Raw genomic sequence first — 25,791 nt, 5'->3', positions numbered from 1 at the left:
CGGCCCCCTTCCCCCTTCTCCCTATAAATAGAGGGGTGGAGGGAGGGCTGCAGCACCACATCCAAGGCGCAGCCCCTCCCCTCCCCAACACCTCTCCTCCTCCGCGTGAGCTTGGCGAAGCCCTGCCGGAGAACTGCCACTCCATCACCACCACGTCGTCGTGCTGCTGTTGGAGCCCTCTTCCCCAACCTCTCCCTCCTCCTTACTGGATCAAGGTGTGGGAGACGTCACCGGGCTGCACGTGTGTTGAACGCGGAGGTGCCGTTGTTCGGCGCTAGGATCGGAATCTACCGCGATCCGAATCGCTATGAGTACGACTCCCTCATCCGCGTTCTTGCAACGCTTCCGACTCACGATCTTCAAAGGTATGAAGATGCACTCCCCTCTCGTTGCTAGTAAACTCCATAGATTGATCTTGGTGATGCGTAGAAAGTTTTTAATTTCTGCAACGATCCCCAACACGCTCCATTGTTCCGGAGAACGGCGTTTTAGTCATCTTGCCCAAGAGGCATGGTTCGCAAGCATCAAGTGATTCGTAATCAAGTGATTCCAAAATTCCATCAGCATGGAGTTTCTTCATGCGCTTTACACCAATATGACCTAAACGGCAGTGCCACAAATAAGTTGCACTATCATTATTAACTTTGCATCTTTTGGCTTCAATATTATGAATATGTGTATCACTACGATCGAGATCCAACGAACCATTTTCATTGGGTGTGTAACCATATAAGGTTTTATTCATGTAAACAGAACAACAATTATTCTCTAACTTAAATGAATAACCGTATTGCATAAACATGATCAAATCATATTCATGCTCAACGCAAACACCAAATCACACTTATTTAGGTTCAACACTAATCCCGAAAGTATAGGGAGTGTGCGATGATGATCATATCAATCTTGGAACCACTTCCAATACACATCGTCACTTCATCCTTAACTAGTTTCTGTATTATGCAACTCCCGTTTTGAGTTACTACTTTTAGTAACTGAACCAGTATCAAATACCGAGGGGTTGCTATAAACACTAGTAAAGTACACATCAATAACATGTATATCAAATATACTTATGTTCACTTTGCCATCCTTCTTATCCGCCAATTACTTGGGGTAGTTCCGCTTCCAGTGACCAGTCCCTTTGCAGTAGATGCACTTAGTCTCAGGCTTAGGTCCAGACTTGGGCTTCTTCACTCGAGCAGCAACTTGCTTGCCGTTCTTCTTGAAGTTCCCCTTCTTCCCTTTGCCCCTTTTCTTGAAACTAGTGGTCTTGTTAATCATCAACACTTGATGCTCTTTCTTGATTTCTACCTTCATCGATTTCATCATCATGAAAAGCTCGGGAATCGTTTTCGTCATCCCTTGCATACTATAGTTCATCACGAAGTTCTACTAACTTGGTGATGGTGACTAGAGAATTCTGTCAAACACTATTTTATCTGGAAGATTAACTCCCACTTGATTCAAGCGATTGTAGTACCCAGACAATCTGAGCACATGCTCACTGCTTGAGCTATTCTCCTCCATCTTTTAGCTATAGAACTTGTTGGAGACTTCATATCTCTCAACTCGGGTATTTGCTTGAAATATTAACTTCAACTCCTGGAACATCTCATACGGTCCATGACGTTCAAAACGTCTTTGAAGTCCCGATTCTAAGCCGTTAAGCATGGTGCACTAAACTATCAAGTAGTCATCATATTGAGCTAGCCAAACGTTCATAACATCTGCATCTGCTCCTGCAATAGGTCTGTTACCTAGCGGTGCATCAAGGACATAATTCTTCTGTGCAACAATGAGGATAATCCTCAGATCACGGATCCAGTCCGCATCATTGCTACTAACATTTTTCAACAAGTTTTCTCTAGGAACATATCAAAATAAAACAGGGGAGCTAAACGCGAGCTATTGATCTACAACATAGATATGCTAATACTACCAGGACTAAGTTCATGATAAATTTAAGTTCAATTAATCATATTACTTAAGAAATCCCACTTAGATAGACATCCCTCTAATCCTCTAAGTGATCACGTGATCCAAATCAACTAAACCACGTCCGATCATCACGTGAGATGGAGTAGTTTCATTGGTGAACATCACTATGTTGATCATTGTAGGGTAACACAGCAGAAAACAAAAAATTTCCGACCTACGCACCAGCCCAGGACCACTATGGAGACTGCATACAAGGTTTGATCTTTTTCGTTACCGACTCGTAGCGCAGCGGGAAGTAGAGTCGATGACGATCGGCGGTGCAGATCCCCGCAACTAGGATTTACAACCTCCCAACCGCGAGGATGTATACCCTCATCTGCTCCTCAGACAGACCTCCGGGAGGCATCGAACAGGCCCCCGGACGGTGTCGTGGACAGCCCTTCGGGAGGACCTTCGAAACTCGAACAGTCACTCGGACGGCACTTCGGGAGGACCTTCGAAACTCGGACGTTCACACGGACAGCCCTTCGGGAGGCACTCACGAACTAAGACAGAAACTACGATCTCTCTACAGAGTTGCACACATACGATGTCATCTATCCGGCAGGGCTTCGCCGTCCAGAACTAGTTCCCACCGGAACCCAGACAGCCTTTCGGCTCTACGAAACTATTTCGCTGGGAGGGAGAGAGAAGCCAGATCATGCATGGCACTTGTATGTGAAAAGGGATGAGTGTGGTGGGCTACCCCTCCACCTCTATTTATAGGAAATCCCAAGGGGTAGGGTAGTTTAACACAAGAACCCAAAATGCACATGAATGAAGTCCTTCCTCAAGGGCATAAGAGTGAAACCAAGGAACAAGAGGGGCTCCAAGGTGGAGCCCCAAGTGTGGCCGGCCACACACCTTGGGGGGGCCCCATGAGGGCCTCCCAATCCATCCATGTCATCCCTAGATCTTTTGAGTAAAGCTCCAAAAGGTGGCTTTCCATAAAATATCCCAAAAAGCACTTTCACTATTCATGACGACATTTTTCAGCGTCCGTTCTAACTGAAAATATTTGTGTGGGCTTAGAACATTTCCAGTACCCACCAAAATTATTTTCAACGCGTTCCGAAACAATTCCGGTTTAGTGATTTTCATCTGCGAAAAGCATCTGAAGTGGTTCCGGCAGCTCCGGAGCATATCCGGTTATTATCCCGGAAAATTCCAGAAAGCTTCCAGAATGATTCTGGCACCCTCCAAGAATTATCAGGCATGTGCCGAAACCAATTTGACTTTATGGTATCCCCTGAAACAACTTTTCAGTTTCATCGAAACTCATCCGATGACCTCTTTCTGCGGAACCTTTTCCGCTGTCCGAAACTTTTCCGGTGTCCGAAACTTTTTCGGTGATTTTCTCTCAGACTCCTTGTCTAGTATTCAGCAGATAGATGACCCTTAAGCGTGTGACCCTATAGGTTCGGTGAAGTATAGACATGAATGGAACCCTTTCCGATCAATGATCAACATCGGAGCCGTGGACACCCATATTGACCACTATACCCACACAAATAAATATTCGAGTGAACCTCCAGTTGCCGTGTGCTATTCCTGTTGCTTCGCGATATGTTACAAATACCCGAGGTGAGACATGTTGGCATTCCCGTGGATCAACAACTTGTCCACTATGCTAGTTACCTCGTTACCGGTATTGTTCTCTTTTCTCGTTATCGTGTTCCGGCATCCCCGTGATCAAATCACAAAGTGTCTGGCCAGACGATGATGGATACCGTAACACCGAGAGGGCCTAGAGATATATCTCCATCGTCGGAGGAGCAAATCCCAATCTTGAGCTATCAAGTTACTTGACACACTTTTCCATGAACCCGTAAGCCACCGTAATAGCCACCCATTTACGGATGACGTTTAACAAACCCCAAAGTTCATGAAGCAAGCATGAAGAAACTCGATACTCCCATGGTCTAAGGAATCATGCAAACGTTAACCATCTCTGTCTTATGTACCATTAACTTGTGATGAATGAATCTCATAGCATAACATCAATCCGGGTCGATTCAACACAAATGTTCTCTTAACATTTTGCCCTCAAAGTTGCTGGCATAGACATGCCCATGATCAGGAAAACAGAACCATCATGCAACACTTGAGCTAGTCTTAGAGGCCAGACTAGGAATACTTCTTACCTTTTATTATTCCACACGTGCATATGAGTATTCCTCCGAGCCTCGTGGATATTGTAGACTCGAGAATCATTGCAGTTATAGCATGGAACATAAACATAATATGAACTCGGAGATAAATAATATCATTTATTATTGCCTCTAGGGCATATCTCCTACAGACTCCCACTTGCACTAGAGTCAATAATCTAGTTAATGCTAATGCACTTTACACCTATGGCATACTGGTGTAAAAAATGCTTCGCATGTGGTATAGCCTGATGTCCATCGGATCTGACAACTTCAGCTCCATGTGTATCTCTGCATATCCTCACATTTTCATGCTTTCACAAAATTCATATTTTGTGTGGACTTGGCTTTGTATATATGTGAATCATTGATCGAAACCTGATTCCTCAGACTGAGTTATGGAGCAACTATCTGCAATAGTGTCCCATTGACCAAAGCCTTCTTGGAACCATACTAAGTTCATGAATGAACTATATGATTCAACATCTTTGTCTTTGTCGCTTCTAAAGCGGCAACATACTTCGCCTCTGTTATAGAATTTGCCACAGTAACTTGTTTGGAACAATTTCCAACTAACGTGCCACCATATTGTGTATACACAAAACCCTTAACTTAAATCGAAAAATGCATGGAGAAAAGATGAAGACTGTATCGATGTAACATTTTACAACGAACTCTTCATGATCTCAGCTTGCGAGAAAACATATCATCAGTACTTACTCTGGTACTCAATGACATCTTTCACTGTTGTCCCATGATCAGTACTTTGATCACATTAGTATCCATACTCGCAACACCTTGGGAGTATCGGACGTATCTGGTTGTTTTACATACCATGGAATACATGATTAATCCAAACACAAAAGTGTGTGGAATCTGCATCATGTATTTTGCTCATCAGTGTTTTGGGACACCGAGTCTTGCAAAAAACTCTTCCATGTGACTCCGGCAAGAATCACTCCCTGGCGGTTTTAAATGCTAAAAGGTTTTAGCACCTTGTCAATATGTATTCATTGCTTAGCCCTATTAGGTAAATCTATCTCCATATATCATTATGCCTAATATTGAGGCTATTTAGCCTAAGCACTTCATCAAAAAAGCTATTTTCAAATGAAGTCCTAATTCGTGTCAAGAATTTTATTTCCAATTAACAATGTGTCAAGCACACAAGGTTTTTAGAAATATTATTACGCTCCCACTTACTTTCTTGAATTACAAGCATCTTCGTTACCCATTGATGAAGTCAAACCCCTTTGACCATTTCATCAAAGCACGAAGATTCCAACTCCATTTTGCTCTCTTCTGTCCATCGCTGGAACTCTGAAGTTTGCACCCTTACTAGCATCCTCTGGATAGACAAAATGCCTTGGACTGTAACACATGCAAGTCCTTGGTTTCATTTCCATCAGATGGAAATCCTATTGTCATCCATGTTTCATATCCCATGATTGAAATATGTATTAATTGCTAGTTCAACCCGAACCGATTTTAAGCATCGCTACGATGAAAACAACCTCATCGTAGTCAACTCTTGAACTTGTTATTTCAACAAGTCCAGCTTTATGGATAAAACATTTTTATCCGTATCAGTTTTAAGTTCCATAAATATTCGTTAGACTCTAAGTCTTCCGAAAGGTGTATCAAGATTTTAATCTTGAATCACTTATATGGAAACTAACTCGGGTTGTATTGGCATTTAGCCAATTTCGGAGTCAGGGCCCGTCAACGCTTCCTTGTGTATCGTAGGTATAATGTTGTCTAACAACAATATCTCGTTTGTGCACCTGAGAGGTTTGCACGAGCCTTGCCTACGTGGTTCAGCTACAAGTTTGACCGAAGTTCATACATTTTATTGTAGAGACTTCCGTATCAGTCGCAGTAGGAAACTCTGGAATTACTTCCAAGGTCTCTTTCCTTTGATCTGATGACGAAGATACTGTTTATCTCGTCGAGTTGCACTATTCTCCCACTCACCTTTTTGAAAGAACCATTCTCTTTAAAAGCACACCGTTTCGCGGCAAAACTATTTGCCTCGGTATAGTGAGGGAGGAATACCCAACATTTTGGTATAACCTACAAAGTAGCACTTGTCTGATTTGGAATAGGTTTGTAACCTTTTACACAAGCCCCATATTCCAAATGTTAAGAAAAGATATAACATGGTTGGGCGTACCATACCATGGCTTCATTTCAACAGACCCGATGTAGCTCTTTTCAGTGTAAAAGCCGCAGTCTCTAAAGCATTACTTTAAAAAGGATAATGGCAAATTTATTTATGTCATCTTTGACCTTACCATGTCATAAATGGTTAGATTACATCTCCACGGACTTTTCACTCGCAGTGGTGTTCCGGGAGGTGCAAGTTATGAAACCCCTTTCACAACTCATCAGACATTCGCTAAACATGTAACTCAAATATTCCTTTGTGCAATCAAATTGCAGAAACATAATTTTCTTGTTACAATAACTTCTACTTCATTTTTGAAAACCTTTCGAATGATTTCAAAAGATCCAGACTTACGTCTCATCAAGATAATATCCATATATCTACTTGAGTCATTTCTGAAGATATATAAATCCACTACTTGCAACAACATTTATTGAACTACACACATCAAAATGTATGATCACCAATAAGTTTGTTGCTCGTTCCTTATGGCCTGTGAACGGTATTTCAGTCACTTCACTTTTCGGAGAAAAGTTGCAAGTGTCAGATGATTCAAAATCAAATGACTTCAAAATCCAGCACAATGGAATATTTTCATGCGGGTTTCTCCAATGTAACCAAATACAGTGCCACACATGTGTGGTATTCTCATAGTCTTGCGACATTTAGCGTCAGTGTGTTCCGTCAGCACGACGGCGTGATGACGGTGATGATGTTGCTACCGACGCAGGGCTTCGCCTAAGCACCGCTACGATATGACCGAGGTGGAATATGGTGGAGGGGGGCACCGCACACGGCTAAGAGATCAAGAGATCAATTGTGTGTGTCTCCAAGGGGTGCCCCCCTCCCCGTATATAAAGGAGTGGAGGAGGGGGAGGGCCGGCCCTCTCTATGGCGCGCCCTAGGAGGAGTCCTACTCCCACCGGGAGTAGGATTCCCCCCCCCCCCCTTCCAAGTAGTAGGAGTAGGAGTCAAGGAAAGGGGAGAGAGAAGAGAAGGAAGGAGGGGGCGCAGCCCCTCCCCCTAGTCCAATTCGGACTAGGCCTTGGGGGGCGAGCAGCCTCTCCTCTCTCTTTCCCCTAAAGCCCAATAAGGCCCACATACTCCCCGGCAAATTCCCGTAACTCTCCGGTACTCCGAAAAATACCCGAATCACTCGGAACCTTTCCGATGTCCAAATATAGTCGTCCAATATATCGATCTTTACGTCTCGACCATTTCGAGACTCCTCGTCATGTCCCCGATCTCATCCGGGACTCAGAACTACCTTCGGTACATCAAAACATATAAACTCATAATATAACCGTCATCGAACTTTAAACATGCGGACCCTACGGGTTCGAGAACAATGTAGACATGACCGAGACACGTCTCCGGCCAATAACCAATAGCGGAACCTGGATGCTCATATTGGCTCCCACATATTCTACGAAGATCTTTATCGGTCAAACCGCATAACAATACGTTGTTCCCTTTGTCATCGGTATGTTACTTGCCCGAGATTCGATCGTCGGTATCTCAATACCTAGTTCAATCTCGTTACCGGCAAGTCTCTTTACTCGTTCTGTAATACATCATCCCGCAACTAACTCATTAGTTACAATGCTTGCAAGGCTTATAGTGATGTGCATTACTGAGTGGGCCCAGAGAAACATCTCCGACAATCAGAGTGACAAATCCTAATATCGAAATACGCCAACCCAACAAGTGTCTTTAGAGACACCTGTAGAGCACCTTTATAATCACCCAATTACGTTGTGACGTTTGGTAGCACACAAAGTGTTCCTCCGATAAACGGGAGTTGCATAATCTCATAGTCATAGGAACATGTATAAGTCATGAAGAAAGCAATAGCAACATACTAAACGATCAAGTGCTAAGCTAACGGAATGGGTCAAGTCAATCACATCATTCTCCTAATGATGTGATCCCGTTAATCAAATGACAACTCATGTCTATGGTTAGGAAAGATAACCATCTTTAATTAACGGGCTAGTCAAGTAGAGGCATACTAGTGACACTCTGTTTGTCTATGTATTCACACATGTATTATGTTTCCGGTTAATACAATTCTAGCATGAATAGTAAACATTTATCATGATATAAGGAAATAAATAATAACTTTATTATTGCCTCTAGGGCATATTTCCTTCAGTTTTCGACCTATGGAGAGTCAAACATCAAACATCATCGTAAAAAGTAGAAAATTTTCGTTTCCATTGGGTGGGTCATCATCTTCTTGAAAAACAATTTGCTAAAAAGAGAAAACCATTATATCAATGCATCATGTTGGACTCCATTTAAAGCAATGAGCTTAAGTGGTGCCTCTAGGTCTTTCTATATAGAAATCATTGGGTTCCAATCTTGCCCACCAAATCCAAATTTTTTTTATTCTTACAACATATATTTGTCGCATAGTGCATTATCTCCTTTCATCTTCATTTGTCATGTGTCGGGTTGAATTATTTCATTTCCATTTTTCACGTGGTGTGCTAATTAACTCCTTTCATCTCTCTTTGTCGAGTGGCGTTTTGACTCCTTTCTTCCCCTCTCTCATGTGGCACATTGTGTTCTTTCATCTCCAACTGTCGTGTTGCGCATTGAGGGCCTGTTTGGTTTGCATCCTTAGCATCTTTTGACTGGCCTGAAGTTGTGCCTGGGTTTCATGCATGCTTGTTTGGTTGCTACCCTGCAAAAAAGAGAGCTAGCCTGGCATGGACTCCTTTGTACCGTAATTAGCCTGGCTGGAATACAGGCGGTGCAATTAGCCTGGCCCAGGCATCCGAATTCGGCGCCTGGCCGTGCGGCCACGAGGCTAATAGCAGCCTGGATGGATATTGAATTAAATAATAGTTGTTTGGACTGTATTGATGGGACATTGATTCTTTGCCTGGCCCAGGCATAAACCAAACGTTTCATCATCAAACAAGCATGGTCAGGCACAAAGATTTTACATCTCACGTCCACACAGGCAGCACTGGCCATCCAGGCATGAGGGTCAGGTCACGAACCAAACTGACCCTGACTCCTTTCATCTCCATTGGCCAGGTATTTTCAAGCATTTTTCCACAATGATGGTAAGCGCTACCGCATCCCTTAAATTATTTTAATAGGATTTGTCAGATCATATGTTGGCATTTCATAATATAATTATTCATGTGCATGAATAATGCAAGCTCCAGGGAAGTTCATAGGATATCAGTGCTCTCTAATATTTTGCAAAAAAGAACCAGAAACGGCAGCCACCCCATGCCTACTTCTTCAAGAATGTGTTTTAAGTTGTTGGGAGTTCCACTCGTCTAAATCACACCATATCATTTTGGTCTAACACTTCAACTTTAATTTTTTTTTCATTGCTTCTCTATTTATGTGTGATGCGCTCAGAATCAGTAAGCATTGTCATGTTTCCTTTTGTGATTGCTTCAAACTGATTGCGATAAAGTTTGATTGGATCCTGGACTCCGTCGAGTCTGGGTTTTTGAAAATAGTTGAGGTGTATTTTTGTTGGAAATGATCATATAGATGTTATCTACCGCACCTAGAAATTTTCATGTAACATGTTTATATATATATACGTACACAAAAGGACCAAGATCTACATTTAGAAATAGCAAACAGCACATGCATACAAATCCACATACACGGTAAAAGTATATTTTAAGAGAAGCTTACACATATGTAAAACACATCAATTACAAGTCAAACTATTTCAGAATATATTAAAACTTTTAAATAGGATTTTTTTATTACTTAAAAATATCTTGGTTCACTGGGCCGGGCCTCCAAATTGCCTAACTCATTCAACGGATCATCTATTAGTTTATATACATATAGTGAGACAATGAACGTAGCTTTCGGTGCACCGAAACAAATTTCATGAGAATAAAGGTGAGGTATTAATTTGAGATATGACCTGAACATCGCCAAAAGCCTCTTTTGGAATACAGACGATATCATCTAGCTCCAACGTTGGACCACAAGAAAGTTGACATTTGACAATGGAATGGAAATAAAAACAGAATTTTTTTATGGAGGGTAATGAAAATAAAAATGGCAGAAACTACAAACATCCATCGCCTGGACCACAAGAACTCCACTCTTCTATCCTTATATTTCTTTCTCTCTTCTTTGTAAACGACATATTTCTTTCTTTTGTTGAATACATAGGCCTGACACCTCATAATAAGGATCAAAGCATAAGCAATCATTTGGTACGAATTTGTGTGTTACTCACTTACTAACGCCCTTAGCTAGGGTGCATCCGGTACTCCCTAGTCTGAAACACCCTTGAACTTATCTTCTTGAAGTGTTTTTCTTCAGGTAAAAATGCGCTTGTCATATTATTTTTCCACAAAGTGATCAGTGGAAAAAGACTTCCACTCCTTGAGTTTAGGCCTCCACATTTTCACGTTGCCATGCAAAGGTAGGTAGGAATCTGAGGATTGACACATGAATGCTCTCTCTGGTTCCGGTCAAAGGAAGCAGGGGCCTCTCCTTTTTGTAATTCAAGATCACAACATTTGTGTTCCAACATTAAACATTTGGTGAGAAAAGAACAAAAGCAAAACACAGCAACACCACCCGTGGTTTTTGCTCACCTCTCATGGAAGGAACCATGGGCCGATGGCACAAGCAGACACGCACATTGACATCGCCAGATCAAATGGCGTAGCTGCAGAAGTTAAGGAGTAGAAACTAGCGCGTGCACACTCTGGACCGCAAGACTTCCACTCCTTCCCTTGACCCCTCTACCCCTATAAATAGACGCCCTCCATCCTCCAGCCCTTCTCACCACTCCTCTGAAATCCCGATCGTTCAGTAACTTCAGTTGTGTCCTGAGACGAGGAAGCTAATAGAGGTTTTGGGTTGTGTTCTTAGATGGCTGTGAGGTTTGTGTTGATTTGTTTTTTAATCAGTATTTTTCTTGATGGCGTTTACTTTTCCAGGTGGGAAGAAGTTTGGAGAAGATGGCCACGATGGGTGGGGACCGAAGGCAGATGATGGAGGATGCGGCGGAGGACAAGTTCCCGGAGGGGTTACGCATCCTCGTCGTCGACGACGACCGTGTCTGCCTCAAGGTACTAGAAGCCCTCTTGCGCCGTTGCAACTACCAACGTGAGTCTCTTGATCCCACCAACGCCATAGTCCATTAGAATCGGGGCCTTGTGATTTATTTGTTTCTCTGCGAATAATGCTTGCCGCTATGCAGCAACGCCGGTGAGGGATGCAAAGACGGCGCTGAGGATGCTCATGGCAGGGAAGCAGCAGTTCGACCTGGTCATCACCGACGTGCGCATGCCGGACATGGACGGCTTCAAGCTCCTCGAGCTCATCCGCCTCGAGATGGATCTGCCCGTCATCAGTACTCTCACTTCTCTCAAGCCTCAATCCAAAGTCCAATTTTTGTGTTTTGCATCCATGAGCACTGACAATTGTTTTTAACAACGTACTTTTACTCCTCAATCTTGGACATACCCTGAGAGGATATTAATGTCTTTGGGCAGCATGTGAGATCCTATATATTTAGGATAATTTTATGAAACCACATACACATGCACGGCACCCGCACTCTATTTCTAACCTGAAAGAGTTCTAAAGAACGGGATCCCCACCGAGTCCGAACCAACAGGGTCCCATCTAACCGTTCATCCGTCCGATCGGATGGCGACTGGGGTAGGAGAGCGGAGGTGGAGCGACACATGAGTTAGTAGGGGACGTATTATCGGTTTCTAGCCCAAACCAATGGCATCCTATCTAACCATCCGTCCGATCGGATGGCGAGTGGGGCAAGAGAGTGGAGGTGGAGCGACACATGAGTTAGTAGGGGACGTATTGTCAGTTTCTAGCCCAAACCAAATGGCATCTATCTAACCATCCGTCCGATCGGATGGCGAGTGGGGCAAGAGAGCGGAGGTGGAGCGACACATGAGTTAGTAGGGGACATATTGTCGGTTTCTAGCCCAAACCAATGGCATCCTATCTAACCATCCATCCGATCGGATGGCGAGTGGGGCAGGAGAGAGGAGGTGGAGCGACACATCAGTTAGTAGGGGACGTAATGTCGGTTTCTAGCGCAAAACAATAGGATCCTATCTAACCATTCATCCATCAGATCGGATGGATGGTGGGAAAGGGGAAGAAACGTGGATAGCACGTGATTAGGAGATCCCAATTATTGTTTTTAATAATTGGGTTGATAGTGCTTAGTAGGCTCGAGACATGGTCACTCTAATGGCTAATTTGTCCTAGTGAGAGTCTGTGTCACTCCAGTGTAACATAGATTCCACATCCACGTGTTCGATGGGCGTATTTATGGACTATCTACAATTTAATTTTATAAAGGAGTAATTTTGCTTAGTGAGAGTCTCTATCACTCCAATGTAACGTAGACTCCACTATCCACGTGTTCGTTGGTTGTATTTATGGACATCTAGAATTTAATTTTATATCATCTCAATTAATTGTAAATTCCTACCAATAAGAGCGAAAACTATAATCTATTCATATTTCATGATATGACCAAGTTATGTTTAGTTGTTTCCAAAGCTAATATTAAAATTCGTGTTCTACCAATCACACAAAGTACACAATTGCACCACATCTGTTTGCTAGGGTTGCATGAATACTACAATTATACCTATGTTGTATTGATATTATTAAGATTGAGATTACTACTCATCTTCATTCTCCTTAAAGTTGTTACTCCTTATGACTATTTACTCTCGAGAATAGCATATAAAGTAGGAGTGTCACTTTTAAGTACTTACATTGAGTAGGTTAACCATGGGTAATACCTACAATACTGCATATTTGTTGACTTTGAACCAGCACACTAATTTGTAGTCAAATTACTTTCACTGAAAGTGCAACCACACATACTTATTTTCCTGAATCTCTACTATTAATGCCCAAAAATCGTCCCAGATAATTCTTGCCCAATCTCTGCCTCGCCCACAGCTGCATGTAATTAATTAGCTATATAGTTATTTACACATGTCAATTATCTAGACATTAATTTATGGAAAGTATCATCGAGCATTGGACAAGAGGACCATGTTAATTATGGAGAGTATCATTCTTTGGACGGGAGTATCACATTAATTATAAAAAGTATCATCGAGCACTGGATGGGAGGACCACATTAATTATGGAAATTATCATGTAGAATATGTATGCCCCCGTCGCAAGCACAGACAATTAGCTAGTTGCAATAAAAAAGCTATTGACAATGGTGATTAACGTTTAAAAACTAATATGAGTGTGATCACTTAAAATGCTTAGAGCGTTACGTGGGCCGATAGATGTTACCTAGTATGCTAGAGAAACATAGTTGACTGCCAATAATATTACTTGATCTTCAGGTTCACCAATAGTTAGACATGATGATGTGTTTTCCCTACGCGGAACATGTCATGATATGGCTTACGCATTGTGTTACCGTTATTGTTTTAGCCATTGTTTCCGTATCTTCCTATTGAATGTGTGAAATTTTTCAAATTTAGTCTGCATAGAAGCAGAATTATAAAATTGAACATTGAAATGCTTTTTTTGTCTATAGGCACTTTGACCAAAACATATGTACACTTCATAGATTTTTGTGAATTTCTAAATTCTAACTCTAAGTCATTGGTCATATGGCATGCAGTGATATCCGTCGATTGCGACAAGAGGGTTGTGATGAAGGGGATAGATCATGGCGCGTCTGACTTTATGGTGAAGCCAGTGTGTACCCATGAGCTCAAAAACATATGGCAACATGTTCAAAGGTGGAGAAATCCCAAAGCAATAAGCCACATCAGCGATCATGACAATGATGTCCAGAGAGTTCAACCAGCGACTGCTGACAAGAGTAAGTTATCGGGACATAAGAGAAATGCTGGAGATGATTCTAACAAGCACAATGAGAGCACATCTATATCCACCACCCACAGAAAGCCAAGGGTGACATGGACAATTAAGCTGCATAACAAGTTTCTAGAAGCTATCAACCAGATTGGCCTTGATAGTAAGAATTTACATCTTGTGCCTCATTCATCGACAATGCTGGCTGCTCCATATTTTCATTATAATTTTTTATTACATAATTGTAGGGGCTGTTCCAAAAAAGGTATTGGAGCTAATGAATGTGGATTGCCTCAGTAGAGAGAATATCGCAAGTCATCTACAGGTTTATTTTCAACCTTTATGCTTAATTTCTATGTTTTTCTTACTATTATTCGTAGTCTCACATTTTGTCATATATAAGTGCAAGCTTTTATTTTCTGGGGGACATATCAGTCAAAGCTCTAGTAATGCAACTATCATGAAGTGTAATTTGAATTAAATGTGTCCCTTAAAATGCGAGGCTTATCTCATATAATGCATGCCCCATATTTTTATGAGTATTTTTACCCATGCAACTCTTCAGTTCTTTTTGTACTCACATATTTACCGTTATTTTTTCCGATGAGCATCCATCTCATAACTTGTTATTTTTTCTATCTTTTATTTCAGAAGTATAGATTGCACTTAAAAAGAGTCAACTCAAATCCCTCTGGTGATGCACATGAAAGATGGAACTCATCGTACAACATGAACAACAAGGGCAATTTCATGCATAATCATGAACATGGAAGATGGGGTGCGTCCTCTGGCGACACTGCCTCTTGGAGTACAAACAACTATGGTGCAATGGGTCACTTGGCTCCGCCGATGAACACCCAAAGCAACTTCTACATGGGGTCATACCTCCATGATGGTAGAATGCCGAGGTATGTTGGGAAACAACCATCGGATGCGATAAGATTCACAGGTTTTGGTGACCCTCCCGTCAGCCTATACAACAACATACCCAATGAGATAATGTTAGATGAATTTCCTTCATTAAATTATAGTAATTCCTATGAGGACCTAATGTGTGGTAAGCTAATGGAGATAAGCAAAGGCAAAACCCCTTGCAGTCATCAAAGTTCATTTGCAAATACAAAGTTGGTGGTGGGAGGTCTCTTGCCGCATCACAGGTGAACTTCCCACAGATCAACCAACTAGAGAGCTATGCAATGTCATGTAGTTAGCTGCCTATGCAAAATGAAAAGGCACCATTCATAAGCAACACCACATCAGCGGGAGGCTTCACTGAGCAGATGGCACCATTTAACATGGCAAGCAACACAAGCTCAGTAGGAATGATGTTGAATGGTAGCTCTGCACTTGATGCAAGTAGAACTTCAACTAAAGATACTCATGTAGTCAACAGTGAAAGAACTACTTCGATGCTTCACAACCTTCAGACAGACGATTTCTTCTCGTTGACTCAGCTGCTTGATGGCGGGGATGGAGGTAGCATTCTTCCTATGCAAGAAGGCACACTTGATCAGCAACCTCTTAATGATCAACTGAATGAAATCAATGCCTTCTCAGTGGATGATATATTTTCCAACATGAACCTGGAAGTAAGAACTTTTCTCATTTGTATGAATCTATGCGCTGCATATGAATTGTTGAGTTGCACATGTGTACTTAAATAACACTTTTTTTCTCAATGTAGGATTTCACGGGAGATGACGCTATCGTGGAAGAAGCATGATAGTTCTATACGTTAGCATGTCCAACGCATGAGATGCTTGATGAAGAGTATCTTGCTCGAGGGGCTCTTTAAGGCAATAGAGTGCTTTGACAAGTTTGCAAACATAGTGATATGTGTAGCCATTTTCATATACCAGTGGTTCTTTGAGATACACTTCATCTTGCATAACATTGGGAATTGACATGTTCTGCACAACAAACATAAACACCACCCTTTGTAGACTGTTGTGCGTAATACAAGTCTTATAGTGGAAGCTTTTACAATAGGGTTAGCATCCTGGTAATCAAAACATTAATGCTTCTTAAAGCCTGTAGTAGCAAGGCACACTTTATACCTGGGACAAACTTGTTTGTGGCCCATCATGTTTTTACCTCGAGGTTGAGTACTAAGTGCCAGGTGTTACTCTTCATTAGAGCCGTATATTCTTCATCCATAGCTTTTCTTCAATTTTTCACTAGAAGCCACAACTAAAGACATATAGACATTTTGAAAATGCAGCTATCTGGCCATATTATTGCGCGTCGTCCAAAAGGACCAAGCATCGAAATCATGTCCAAACTATGTTTCAATGCAAAGAGGGAACACTTTGGTCAATGGAAAAGAAATCAGTGAAGCTAGAGGTTTTCTAGGCAAAATTATGAATTTTTTTCTAACGCTAGCCCACATGATCTTCACCAGGATACATGAGAAAAAGATATGGTCAACATTTTCTCCTCCCCACGGAGAACGCACAAGCCATTAGAAGGGCCATGTCTCTTATCCACCTGATCACTAGTAAGCAACCTTCCCAGACAGCCCCCCAAGGAACACTTTTCACTAGTAGAAAAAGAGGCTTCCATACGCCCCCATTAGTCCCCAAAATAATCGAACCGCGACCAAAGGGGTCTTTAGTCGCGGTTCGGGAGGAGACCCGCGACCAACTATCTGGGCCCAGCGCGCTCGGTCGACAGCTGGCGGACGGGAGGGGCTTTAGTCCCGGTTGGCCTGGCCAACCGGACTAAAGGTCCTCAGGCTGGCCCGAAGGCCTTTAGTCGCGGTTGGCCAGACCAACCGGGACTAAAGGTTAGACCTTTAGTCCCGGTTGGTTTGGCCAACCGCGACTGTCCCGGTTGGTCTGGCCAACCGCGACTAATGGGATTTGAGGCATTAGTACCGGTTCATGGCACGAACCGGTACTAAAGGCCTCATTTTCAAACTCTACCCCCCCCCGGATCGCCTTTTCAGTTTTAGAAAAAACAAAAGAAAATGATGAAAATGTCAAAAAAATAAAATAAAATAAGTTTCCCATGTGATATGTGGTCTAGTTGTTGGGAAAATTAACAAATATGAATTTCGACTTTATTTGCAAAATCTCTCTGGAATTTCTTAAAATGGGCATAACTTTTGCATACGAACTCGGATGAAAAAGTTTTTTTATATGAAAAATCATCTACTCGAAAAGTTACATCCGAATTTAACCGGGGGACCCCGTTAAACATTTTCAAAATCCTCAAAAACCTAACAGAAAAAATGATACGGGGCTTTTAAGATCTGGAGAGGCAAAAAAATTCAAAAAAATTCAAATTGTGGTCAAACTGTGGTCAAACAATGGTCAAACTAATTATTCTAGAATATTAGTGTTACTAAATAATTATTTCAGTTTTTTTAAAACTTTGGTCAAACTGTGGTCAAACAGTGGTCAAACAATGGTCAAACTAATTATTTCAGAAATATTAGTGTTACTAAATAATTATTGTTTTTTAAAACAATAGTTTCAAACTCAAACAGTGAAATGTGTCACTTCGTGCTCAAGCTAAATTCCTGAGGGTTAATAGAATTGACATCCTACTATTGTCAGGAAAACAACAAGTGCAGACTTGAAAACGAGGGAGAATAGAACCCGGAAGTTAAGCGTGCTCAGGCTGGAGTAGTGAGAGGATGGGTGACCGTCCGGGAAGTTAGATGATTTGGAATGATGAGGGGTGATTAGAGATTAGAGGATAAATTGAGCAGTGATGAGGGGTGGTGATTAGAGATTAGAGGTTAAAATAATTCAGAAATTTGAAAATAAAAAAAATAAAAAAAATTCGCAAAGAAACCAGGTTTAGGGGGGCTAAAACCCTAAACCTGCGGAGGAGGCCTTTAGTCCCGGTTAGCCACGAGAACCGGGACTAAAGGTCCTCCGCCCCGACGGACCCTTGGCGCCCACGTGGACGGGCCTTTAGTCCCGGTTAGCCACGAGAACCGGGACTAAAGCCTTTAGTCGCGGTTCGTAAGAGGCGCGACTAAAAGGGGGGGGGGGTCTTTAGTCGCGCATATTTAGTCCCGGTTGCACAGCCGGGACTAAAGGCCTTTGCGAACCGGGACTAAAGGCCCATTTTCTACCAGTGTTTGTTTTATGTGGAAGTAGGAAATGCTAAGGGAGGCAGAAGTGCTCTAATACCGACCATTGACAGAGCCGTAAACAAAATGCCCGCGGGCCCTTGAGAACTTCTATGAACCCTTGAATTAAGTGGCATGCTTAGTTCTTGCCCTCCCGCATATGGTTTCAGACGATGCAGTTTAGGGCTTTCACTGGACGTGAGAGGGGACAGACCATGGTAAATTCTTTTTGGTTTGTGTTAGGCTAGGTCATAGTGACATGACAAACCAAGGTTGAGTCGATGTCTTTGATGACCTGCAAGTGCAAATGGCTATTGCATTTCATGATAAGTAAGTGTTGAATCCCACACGGAGCGAATTGGAAGGCACTACCAACCCCGCAACCATGTTGTCTGTGTAGCTCTATTCGCACCCAAACCATAATTTGGAAATGGTCTATTCTATCTGTTGCTAGGAAATGAGAATAAAAGGAGTTTTAACTAAACTACAAATTAGAACGCGAAAATAAACTAAGTTAGAACATAAAGTAAAAAAAGGGGTTTGAAACTGTAGGATTGAATGGAGCGAAAGGTGGTGTTTAGGCTTTGGTCTCACTAGTAAACACTATACCTCAAACACGTGCAGCTTCACATTGGTAAGAAGGTGTAGATCTGCGATGTGATTTCTCGTTCAAAAGTGAAAGGAACCAGATTAAAATTAGGATCTATGTAAGCTTGCTAGGCTCTTTATCTGCTTTTAATAATGGCACACATAGGATGTGTCTGAATGATTTGAGGCACTCTGCTACATGAACCATACATACCCAAAGCGCCCCTCCTCTTTCATGATACAAACATCTTTAGCAAAGCTAATCAATGCCGTGCTTAGGCAATCGGCATAAACAATATCTTATGCAGCTTCGATTCACCCCAAACTAGCCACATTATCCAAATTCATACCAATTTTTATGTCACATCATAGGTACTGGTACATTAATCTTCACCTCCTCGAGACTAAAAATATTCCAAGTTATCTGTCTCCTCTTTTTGTAAAATGATCCACTGCAACTTCTCACTCTGGAAAGATGTGACTAAAATCATTCTAAATTAGTTAAAAATCTCCTAATTCTTGGTTCCCTTTTTGGGCAGAACTGATCCAGATGGCAGCTTCCTTACTGTGGAAAGGAACTAAAAAAAGAACCTGCAGACACAGGTGCCACATATATATTCTCCCCTGTAGACAGAGCCAGCAGCTGCCTTTCCAGAAAGCAATTGTCTTTATCACACAACTACGGGGAATGCCCATCTATTAGTGTACTAGTGTATTGCTCCCAGCTAGCAATAGCTTCCTCCATGGCCATGTGCACAACATAACTAGAGAATACTGCCCAGTGACAACAAATCTTGCCCAAAAAAGGACTGTCCAGTGCCCAAAACTCCAGACCGACACAAGCTTTATTAGTGATTAGAAGAAACTCCATGAGAGAGAGAGAGAGAGAGAGAGAGAGATCCTGGCAAGCAGGCAGGCTGGAGTTGTAGAGAGAGGACGGTGGTGATTAATGGCTGTCCAGTCCAGAGTATTTTTCTAGGCTGGCTTCCAGTGCGGCCACATGCTCCGTGTCTGCCTGCCTGCGCCCAAACACCCAATTATAACCACCCAATTTGTCTGCTCCTCCATTTATCAATCCAAAACTAGCTGTAGCATGCCCGCCTAAACTGCGAATTTTGGCACGCAGCGTACCATCATTGCAGAATTTCCATACAGTTGGATCTTGCTTTTCCTTGGCTCTCGAGTGCGGTGCCGTACAGACAAACCTCTGGTTAGCATCTTCTGCAAAAATGTACTACAGACATTAGAAAAAGAAACTAGCCACATGGACGCCCATGATGACGCCACGGTGCAGACCAGCATCAAGCTTACCAGCAGAAGCCACCTGATGAGCCTGGAAAACCGTGTCAAGTGCTGGAATGCCAGATTCAGAATTGCAGCTGTATGGTCGTTCGCAGAATGGTGCAAAGTTGGCTCATCACAAGATTGCCTCTACGCATACTGGATAGCGATGTCAGAACATTTCCCTGAATATGAGATAAGATTAAGTGGCTGGTTAAGAAATGACTAGATGGATTTCATGCTAGAGTGCCGGTAACACTTGTGAAAAGTAATCTAGATGAGGTGATGAAGGGCGTCCAAAAAAATAATATGACATATAAACACTTGAGCTCATTAACATACTTCGTTTCAACTTTTCTTTCTCACAGGCATAAGCTTGTTTGGCTCAGAATAATAACAGAGTAGTATGATACATCACAGCTTGCCCTCCCGTTTATTTTATTTTATTTTCTATTGCTTAAAGGACGAAAACCTTTGGAGTAAAATCTCATTTTGTTTTGCTTATCCCCAGTAACATACTTGAAAAATGAGTTCAAGAATGAAAATTAGTTAAGAGTGATCAGTCCACAAACAGCATAACAATTATAAAAGTTCAGAATTTGAACAAAAATTTGAAGGCCAAATGAGGAAATTCATCCGACATGCTATGTAAATAGGTTCAATCACTTCATTACTATTCAAGGAAAAGTGTGTAACCAGACAGATACCTGCAGCGTGCACCTTTGGTGATTTAGTGGAAATTTTTCTTGGACAGCATAGCTTCCATCGTTCCTTTGCCACCCTTTATCCAACAATACTGTGACCATGGGGCTTCATCAATCCTTTACCTTGCAAAATGTCCCTAACCTTGACTGCACCATCCCACATGTCTTGATTTGCATACAGGTTAGAAATTGTCACATAATAACCACTGTTGTCAGGCTCCAGGCAGAGCAAATGCTTTGCGATGGACTCACCCATCTTGACTTCAGCCTTGTTACTGCAAGCACTTAACAGTGCACCCCAAACTCCATGTGCTTCCTTGGATGGTAAACTCTCCACAAATTTATGTGCTTCCTGCAGCCGACCAGCACGTCCAAGCATGTCTACGATGCATACATGGTGTTCGGCTGTTGGAGTAATCCCAAATTTCTCTGACATAAGGTGGTAATACTCCCATCCTTCATCAGTGAGTCCAGAGTGACTGCAAGCTGACAAAAGAGCAATAAAAGTACTTCTCGTGGTTGTCATCCCAGACTGAATCATCTTGCAGAAAAGTTCTATTGATCGCAACCCATGCCCATGAAATCCTAAAGCTGATATCATGGAGTTCCAGCAAGCAACTGATTTTTCAGCAGAGGATTCAAATACTCTGGCAGCAACGTCGAGTCTTCCACACTTACTGTACATATCAACTAGCGATGCTGAAACAAAAACATTATTTTGAAGATCAGACCTGACCACATGCCCATGTATGCTCTTTCCATATCTAAGATCCCCTAGTTGAGTGCAAGCACAGATGATACTGACTGTACACATTTCATCAGGCACAAAGTCTTCAATCTTCTGATAGAACTGCAATGCTCTCCAGCCATCGTTATTCTGTGCAAAGCCAGAGATCATACAATTCCAGGAGCACAAATTTATATCTCCCGGACTATAGAAGATTGACTCGGCACTTTCAGTATCTGCAAACCGGAAATACATGGTTAACAGGGCATTCTTCACCCTCAAATTGCATGCAAGCAAGTGCTTCAGTGACATGCAGTGGATGGACTTTCCTAGGGAGTGCAGTTTAAGAGTTCCACATGCTGATAAAACACTAACTAGTGTAATGCTGTCAGGATTTACTGGCAAACATGAATGCATGAGCTGAAAGGCTTCCAAGGCGTCACCATGTAGTCCATTCTGTACACAGCCTACTATGGCTGTATTCCATGAAATAATATCTGAAAACAACATTATTCTTTTCAACAGTGCGAAAGCAGCCAGTGTGTCCCCGCAGCATATGTACATGTGCATCAACGCATTAACAACTGAAACTGCACTCACAAATCCATACTTCAGGATAACAGAGTGAACTCCTTTGCCAAAACTAAGGTCTTCTGGACAAGAGCATGAAGGTAGAACAGCAAGTATAGTGGTCAAAGTGCACTTTAAACCTTCAGAAAGCAGCTGTTTGAACATAGCTTGAGCCTCTACTCCCAGTGAGACATCTCTTGAGTAACCAGAAAGCATTGTGTTCCATGAGATCAGGTCTCTTACTGGCATTGTGCTGAACAAAAGCTTAGCAGTAAATGAGTCATGACATTTCATATATAAGCCAAGTAAGCTATTTCCTACAGAAGACTCCTCATGCAGAAGGCCTTTTCTGACTATGTATCCGTGGATTTCTTTCCCTTCACAGAGTAGTCCTTGATCAGCACAGCCAGAAATTACAGTCACCAAAGTGGCACGATCTGGCTGGTACCCTGATATCATTTCTTGGAAAACAAAGAGGGCTTCGCTGACCTTTTCATTCTCCACCAATCCCTTGATCATAGCATTCCATGATACCAAAGTTTTACTCAAAATGCCTGCAAAGACATTCCCTGCGTCCTCGGTAAATCCAAGGGCTGAATAAAATGTTATAAGAGAATTCGCCACCGAGCAAGATGCAGTGTCGTCATAACCAAGCTTGACAACACAGCCATGGACAGACCTCCCAAAGGAAAAAAGACCATCCGTGCGAGAAGATGCTGCAAGGACAGAAGACAGAGTGACCTCATCTGCCTGAACCCCCAAACGGATCATCTCCCTGAAGCAACAAGCCGAAACTTCAAAAAGTCCATCGAACGCGCTTCCACCTATCATAGAATTCCATGAGGTGGTGTCCCAACACGGCATCCTCCAAAACACAGCCTCCGAAGCGCAGAAACGCCCACACTTCGCGTACATGTCCACAAGAGCATTCTGAAGGTTCAGGTCGGTGTCGAGGAGTCTCTTCACGGCCGTGGCATGGAGCGCCGTCCCAAGGTCCATGCCTCTGGCGCGCGACGCCCCCGACAGCATGATGACCACGGTGGCCGAATCGAACGCCCCGAGCACGCACGCCATCCGCCGGAACAGAGCCACAGCGTCGCCGAGACGGCAGCTCCGGGTCAGAGCATCGAGCGCGGCGTTCCACAGGATCACGTCCGGGCGGGCGGCCTCGTCGAACAGCGCCAGGGCGGCACACGCGTCGCCCCTCCTCCTGGCGTAGGCCGTGAGGAGCGAGGTGCGCACCGGCGGGTCCAGCACCGCGCCGGACTTGAGGGACGCGCAGTGGAGGGCGGCGACGGTGTCCGCGGCGGGGCTCGCGCCGTCCCTGAGCGCGCGCACGATGGAGCTGGCCCGTGTTCCGTGGGGCATTCCGTCGAGCAGGTGGCGGGCGCCGCCCTCGCCCTCGGCGGGCGCATGGTGGAACAGTGCTATGGCTACGTGAAGGCCCGGGTGGGAAACGCGGGCGTGGTTGGCTGTCGCGGGGAAGGTGAGGTTTACGGCGGCGAGCTGGCTGGGAACTCGGCGTAGCATCCACCGGCGCAGCGCGGCGGCTCTCCACGGAGTTCCAGGGCCCAAACTGCGTCAACGCAGAGGAAGGAGAGAAAGAATGAGTTGCAGATTTCTATCCTTCCGTTCACACGTTTGTCAGACGGAAATGTTTTGAAAAAACTAAAGCCCACACGTGTGGCATCTTGCACATCGCCTACACGCCTTCATCATCACTCATTTTGCCACGTATGAACAGATGATATCAGCAGGAATCTTTTTGGTTTCGGTTTAAAGTGTTTTTATCTTCTAATTAAAAAATTGAATTAAAAATCCGTTTTCACCATTAAATCCACCTCGACGAGATCTTAACTAGACCCCATGTTGATATGTTTCGATGAAATTTTTTTTGCCCAAAAGTTGTCATGATGTTTACACTATAGTTGCCATAGTGCTTAAACTAAAGTTGACATGTGACAACTTTAGTTTGTAGAGCATGACAATTTTAGTTTTTTTTATGATGACAATTCCAGTACTCTAACCATGAAAATTATTTTTTGTATGAATCATGACAATTTTAAGTGCATGTGTCATGATAATTTCAGTTTATGGTTCATGGCAAGTCTAGTTTCTTAATTTCCCGTTTTATAATAAGTGAAAATTTACTTTTAAATGTAGATGAAAATAGCTGAAACATATCATGGCAACTTCAGTGTAAGCATCATGGCAATTCATATGTAATAGACATGGCAACTTTTAACCTAAAAAATCATCGAAATATATTGATATGAGATCTAGTTTTGAAGATCTCGTCGCGAGGGATTTAATGGTGAAAACGGATCTTCAATCGGATTTTTCATTTAAGAGATAAAACATTTAAAAAACTGAAAATCCAAAAAGATTCCGACATGCATGCATGCGGTGACGTGGTGCAGTCTGTGTGTTATGGGGCGTGTGGGCAGGTTTGGCTCCCACCACACGTATGAGCGTTAGCGTTGTCCGAAATGTTATTTGGCTGACGTTTCCTGGAAGGCCAACCCCATTGAACGTTCCCATCACCATCGCACGCATCTTGACGCCATAAAGTGGCATGACATTTTTCATAAAGTGGCATGACATTTTTCCCTTTTTAATATTCATGGCAATTATACATTGTTTTTTCTTTATGTTTACAAGAAAAATATGCATTTTTTAGTCATAGCATTTAAAAAAACAGTAAACTACGCCTCTGGTCCATTGCGGGTTTGCCTTGTCCCTTCCCCTGGTGAACGATCGAGGGAGGGCTGATTCGTTCGCTGGGAGTAGCTTAAGCCTCTGATTCCTCTTCGCTATGACCCCTCCTCTCCGTCTTTCTATCGTTCTACGCTCTACAATTAGACAGACTGAATTTAAATTTCAGGCAACTTGCCGATGCAACTATGACTTAACAAACATATTTTGTTTTTCCATGGTGGCGTTTTGAAGGAAGTGTAGAGTGGCATGCCCTCCTTTTCTCTTTTTTAGGGAAGCATGGCAGCTTACTATGTCCATCGTGGAAAATCTCAGGGCCTTTTAAGGCCCTACCCTGCACAACATCAAGCCATAGAAGAAATTGATGTTGTTGTTGTACCTCTACTTGATTTTTCTTCTATGGCCTTTCAGGGCCTTCCCATCACCATCACGATTGAGAAAAAAAGCTTTTGCTAAAAAGCATTAAAAAGGTGTCTTAGATTACCTTTCTTAAAGGCGTTCCAAGAAGACCTTCAAATGTCCCTTGTTAGCAGGCATCTATGAAGAACGCCTTCGTACATGCTCAATTAATGGCATTCTGGAAAAAGACACAATAATATATATTATATGGGGCATTGTGCAAAATGCCACCAGAGATTTAGAGGTGTTTTCGAAAACACCATAATATATCAACAAAACTGGCGGCCGATCTGGCGAGACAGATATAATGATGATGCCTGTATCTAACACATAATTTGGATAGATGATTGGTTGCCAAACTATGTTTCAAGAAACCCGAGGCCGTGGTTCGAATCACATTTCACATTTTTTCTTTCAATTTAGTGCGAGCCGTTCCACAATCAGAAACAACGTAGTAATGTATTTAGCCCCATAATGCTTACCGAGCTAAAATTTTGTTTTTTTAGAAGGAGAGCCACGCGATGTCTCGTAAGAAATCTATAACCTAAAGCAAAAAATGACACTGTGCGGTATGATTCCGTTCG

The 25,791-nt window shown here is 42.7% G+C and overlaps 1 protein-coding gene and 1 pseudogene across 1 annotated transcript; one reads left to right on the top strand and one right to left on the bottom strand.

Annotated features, from left to right (window-relative positions):
• Window positions 1-11,045: 11,045 nt before the first annotated feature.
• On the top strand, window positions 11,046-16,425 carry LOC109776434 (two-component response regulator ORR25-like; annotated as a pseudogene).
• Window positions 16,426-19,022: 2,597 nt separating this feature from the next.
• LOC109776436 (pentatricopeptide repeat-containing protein At4g19220, mitochondrial) lies at window positions 19,023-23,719 on the bottom strand. Its single transcript, XM_020335072.4, has 3 exons — window positions 20,800-23,719; window positions 20,123-20,277; window positions 19,023-20,032 (listed from the first exon to the last, which is right to left on the bottom strand). The coding sequence occupies exon 1, from the start codon at window positions 23,621-23,623 to the stop codon at window positions 20,876-20,878; it is 2,748 nt and encodes a 915-aa protein (XP_020190661.1). The 5' UTR covers window positions 23,624-23,719; the 3' UTR covers window positions 19,023-20,032; window positions 20,123-20,277; window positions 20,800-20,875.
• Window positions 23,720-25,791: the final 2,072 nt, after the last annotated feature.

The sequence above is a fragment of the Aegilops tauschii genome, chromosome 3 (assembly GCF_002575655.3).
Source record: "Aegilops tauschii subsp. strangulata cultivar AL8/78 chromosome 3, Aet v6.0, whole genome shotgun sequence".
Lineage (NCBI taxonomy): Eukaryota > Viridiplantae > Streptophyta > Magnoliopsida > Poales > Poaceae > Aegilops > Aegilops tauschii.
The sequence above is the reverse complement of the archived record's forward strand: the minus strand, read 5'-3'. Positions and strand labels throughout refer to the sequence as shown.

Bases quoted from the DNA above. Each gene is read 5' to 3' on its own strand.
- LOC109776436 (XM_020335072.4), bottom strand. From the start codon at position 23,623: ATGCTACGCCGAGTTCCCAGCCAGCTCGCCGCCGTAAACCTCACCTTC.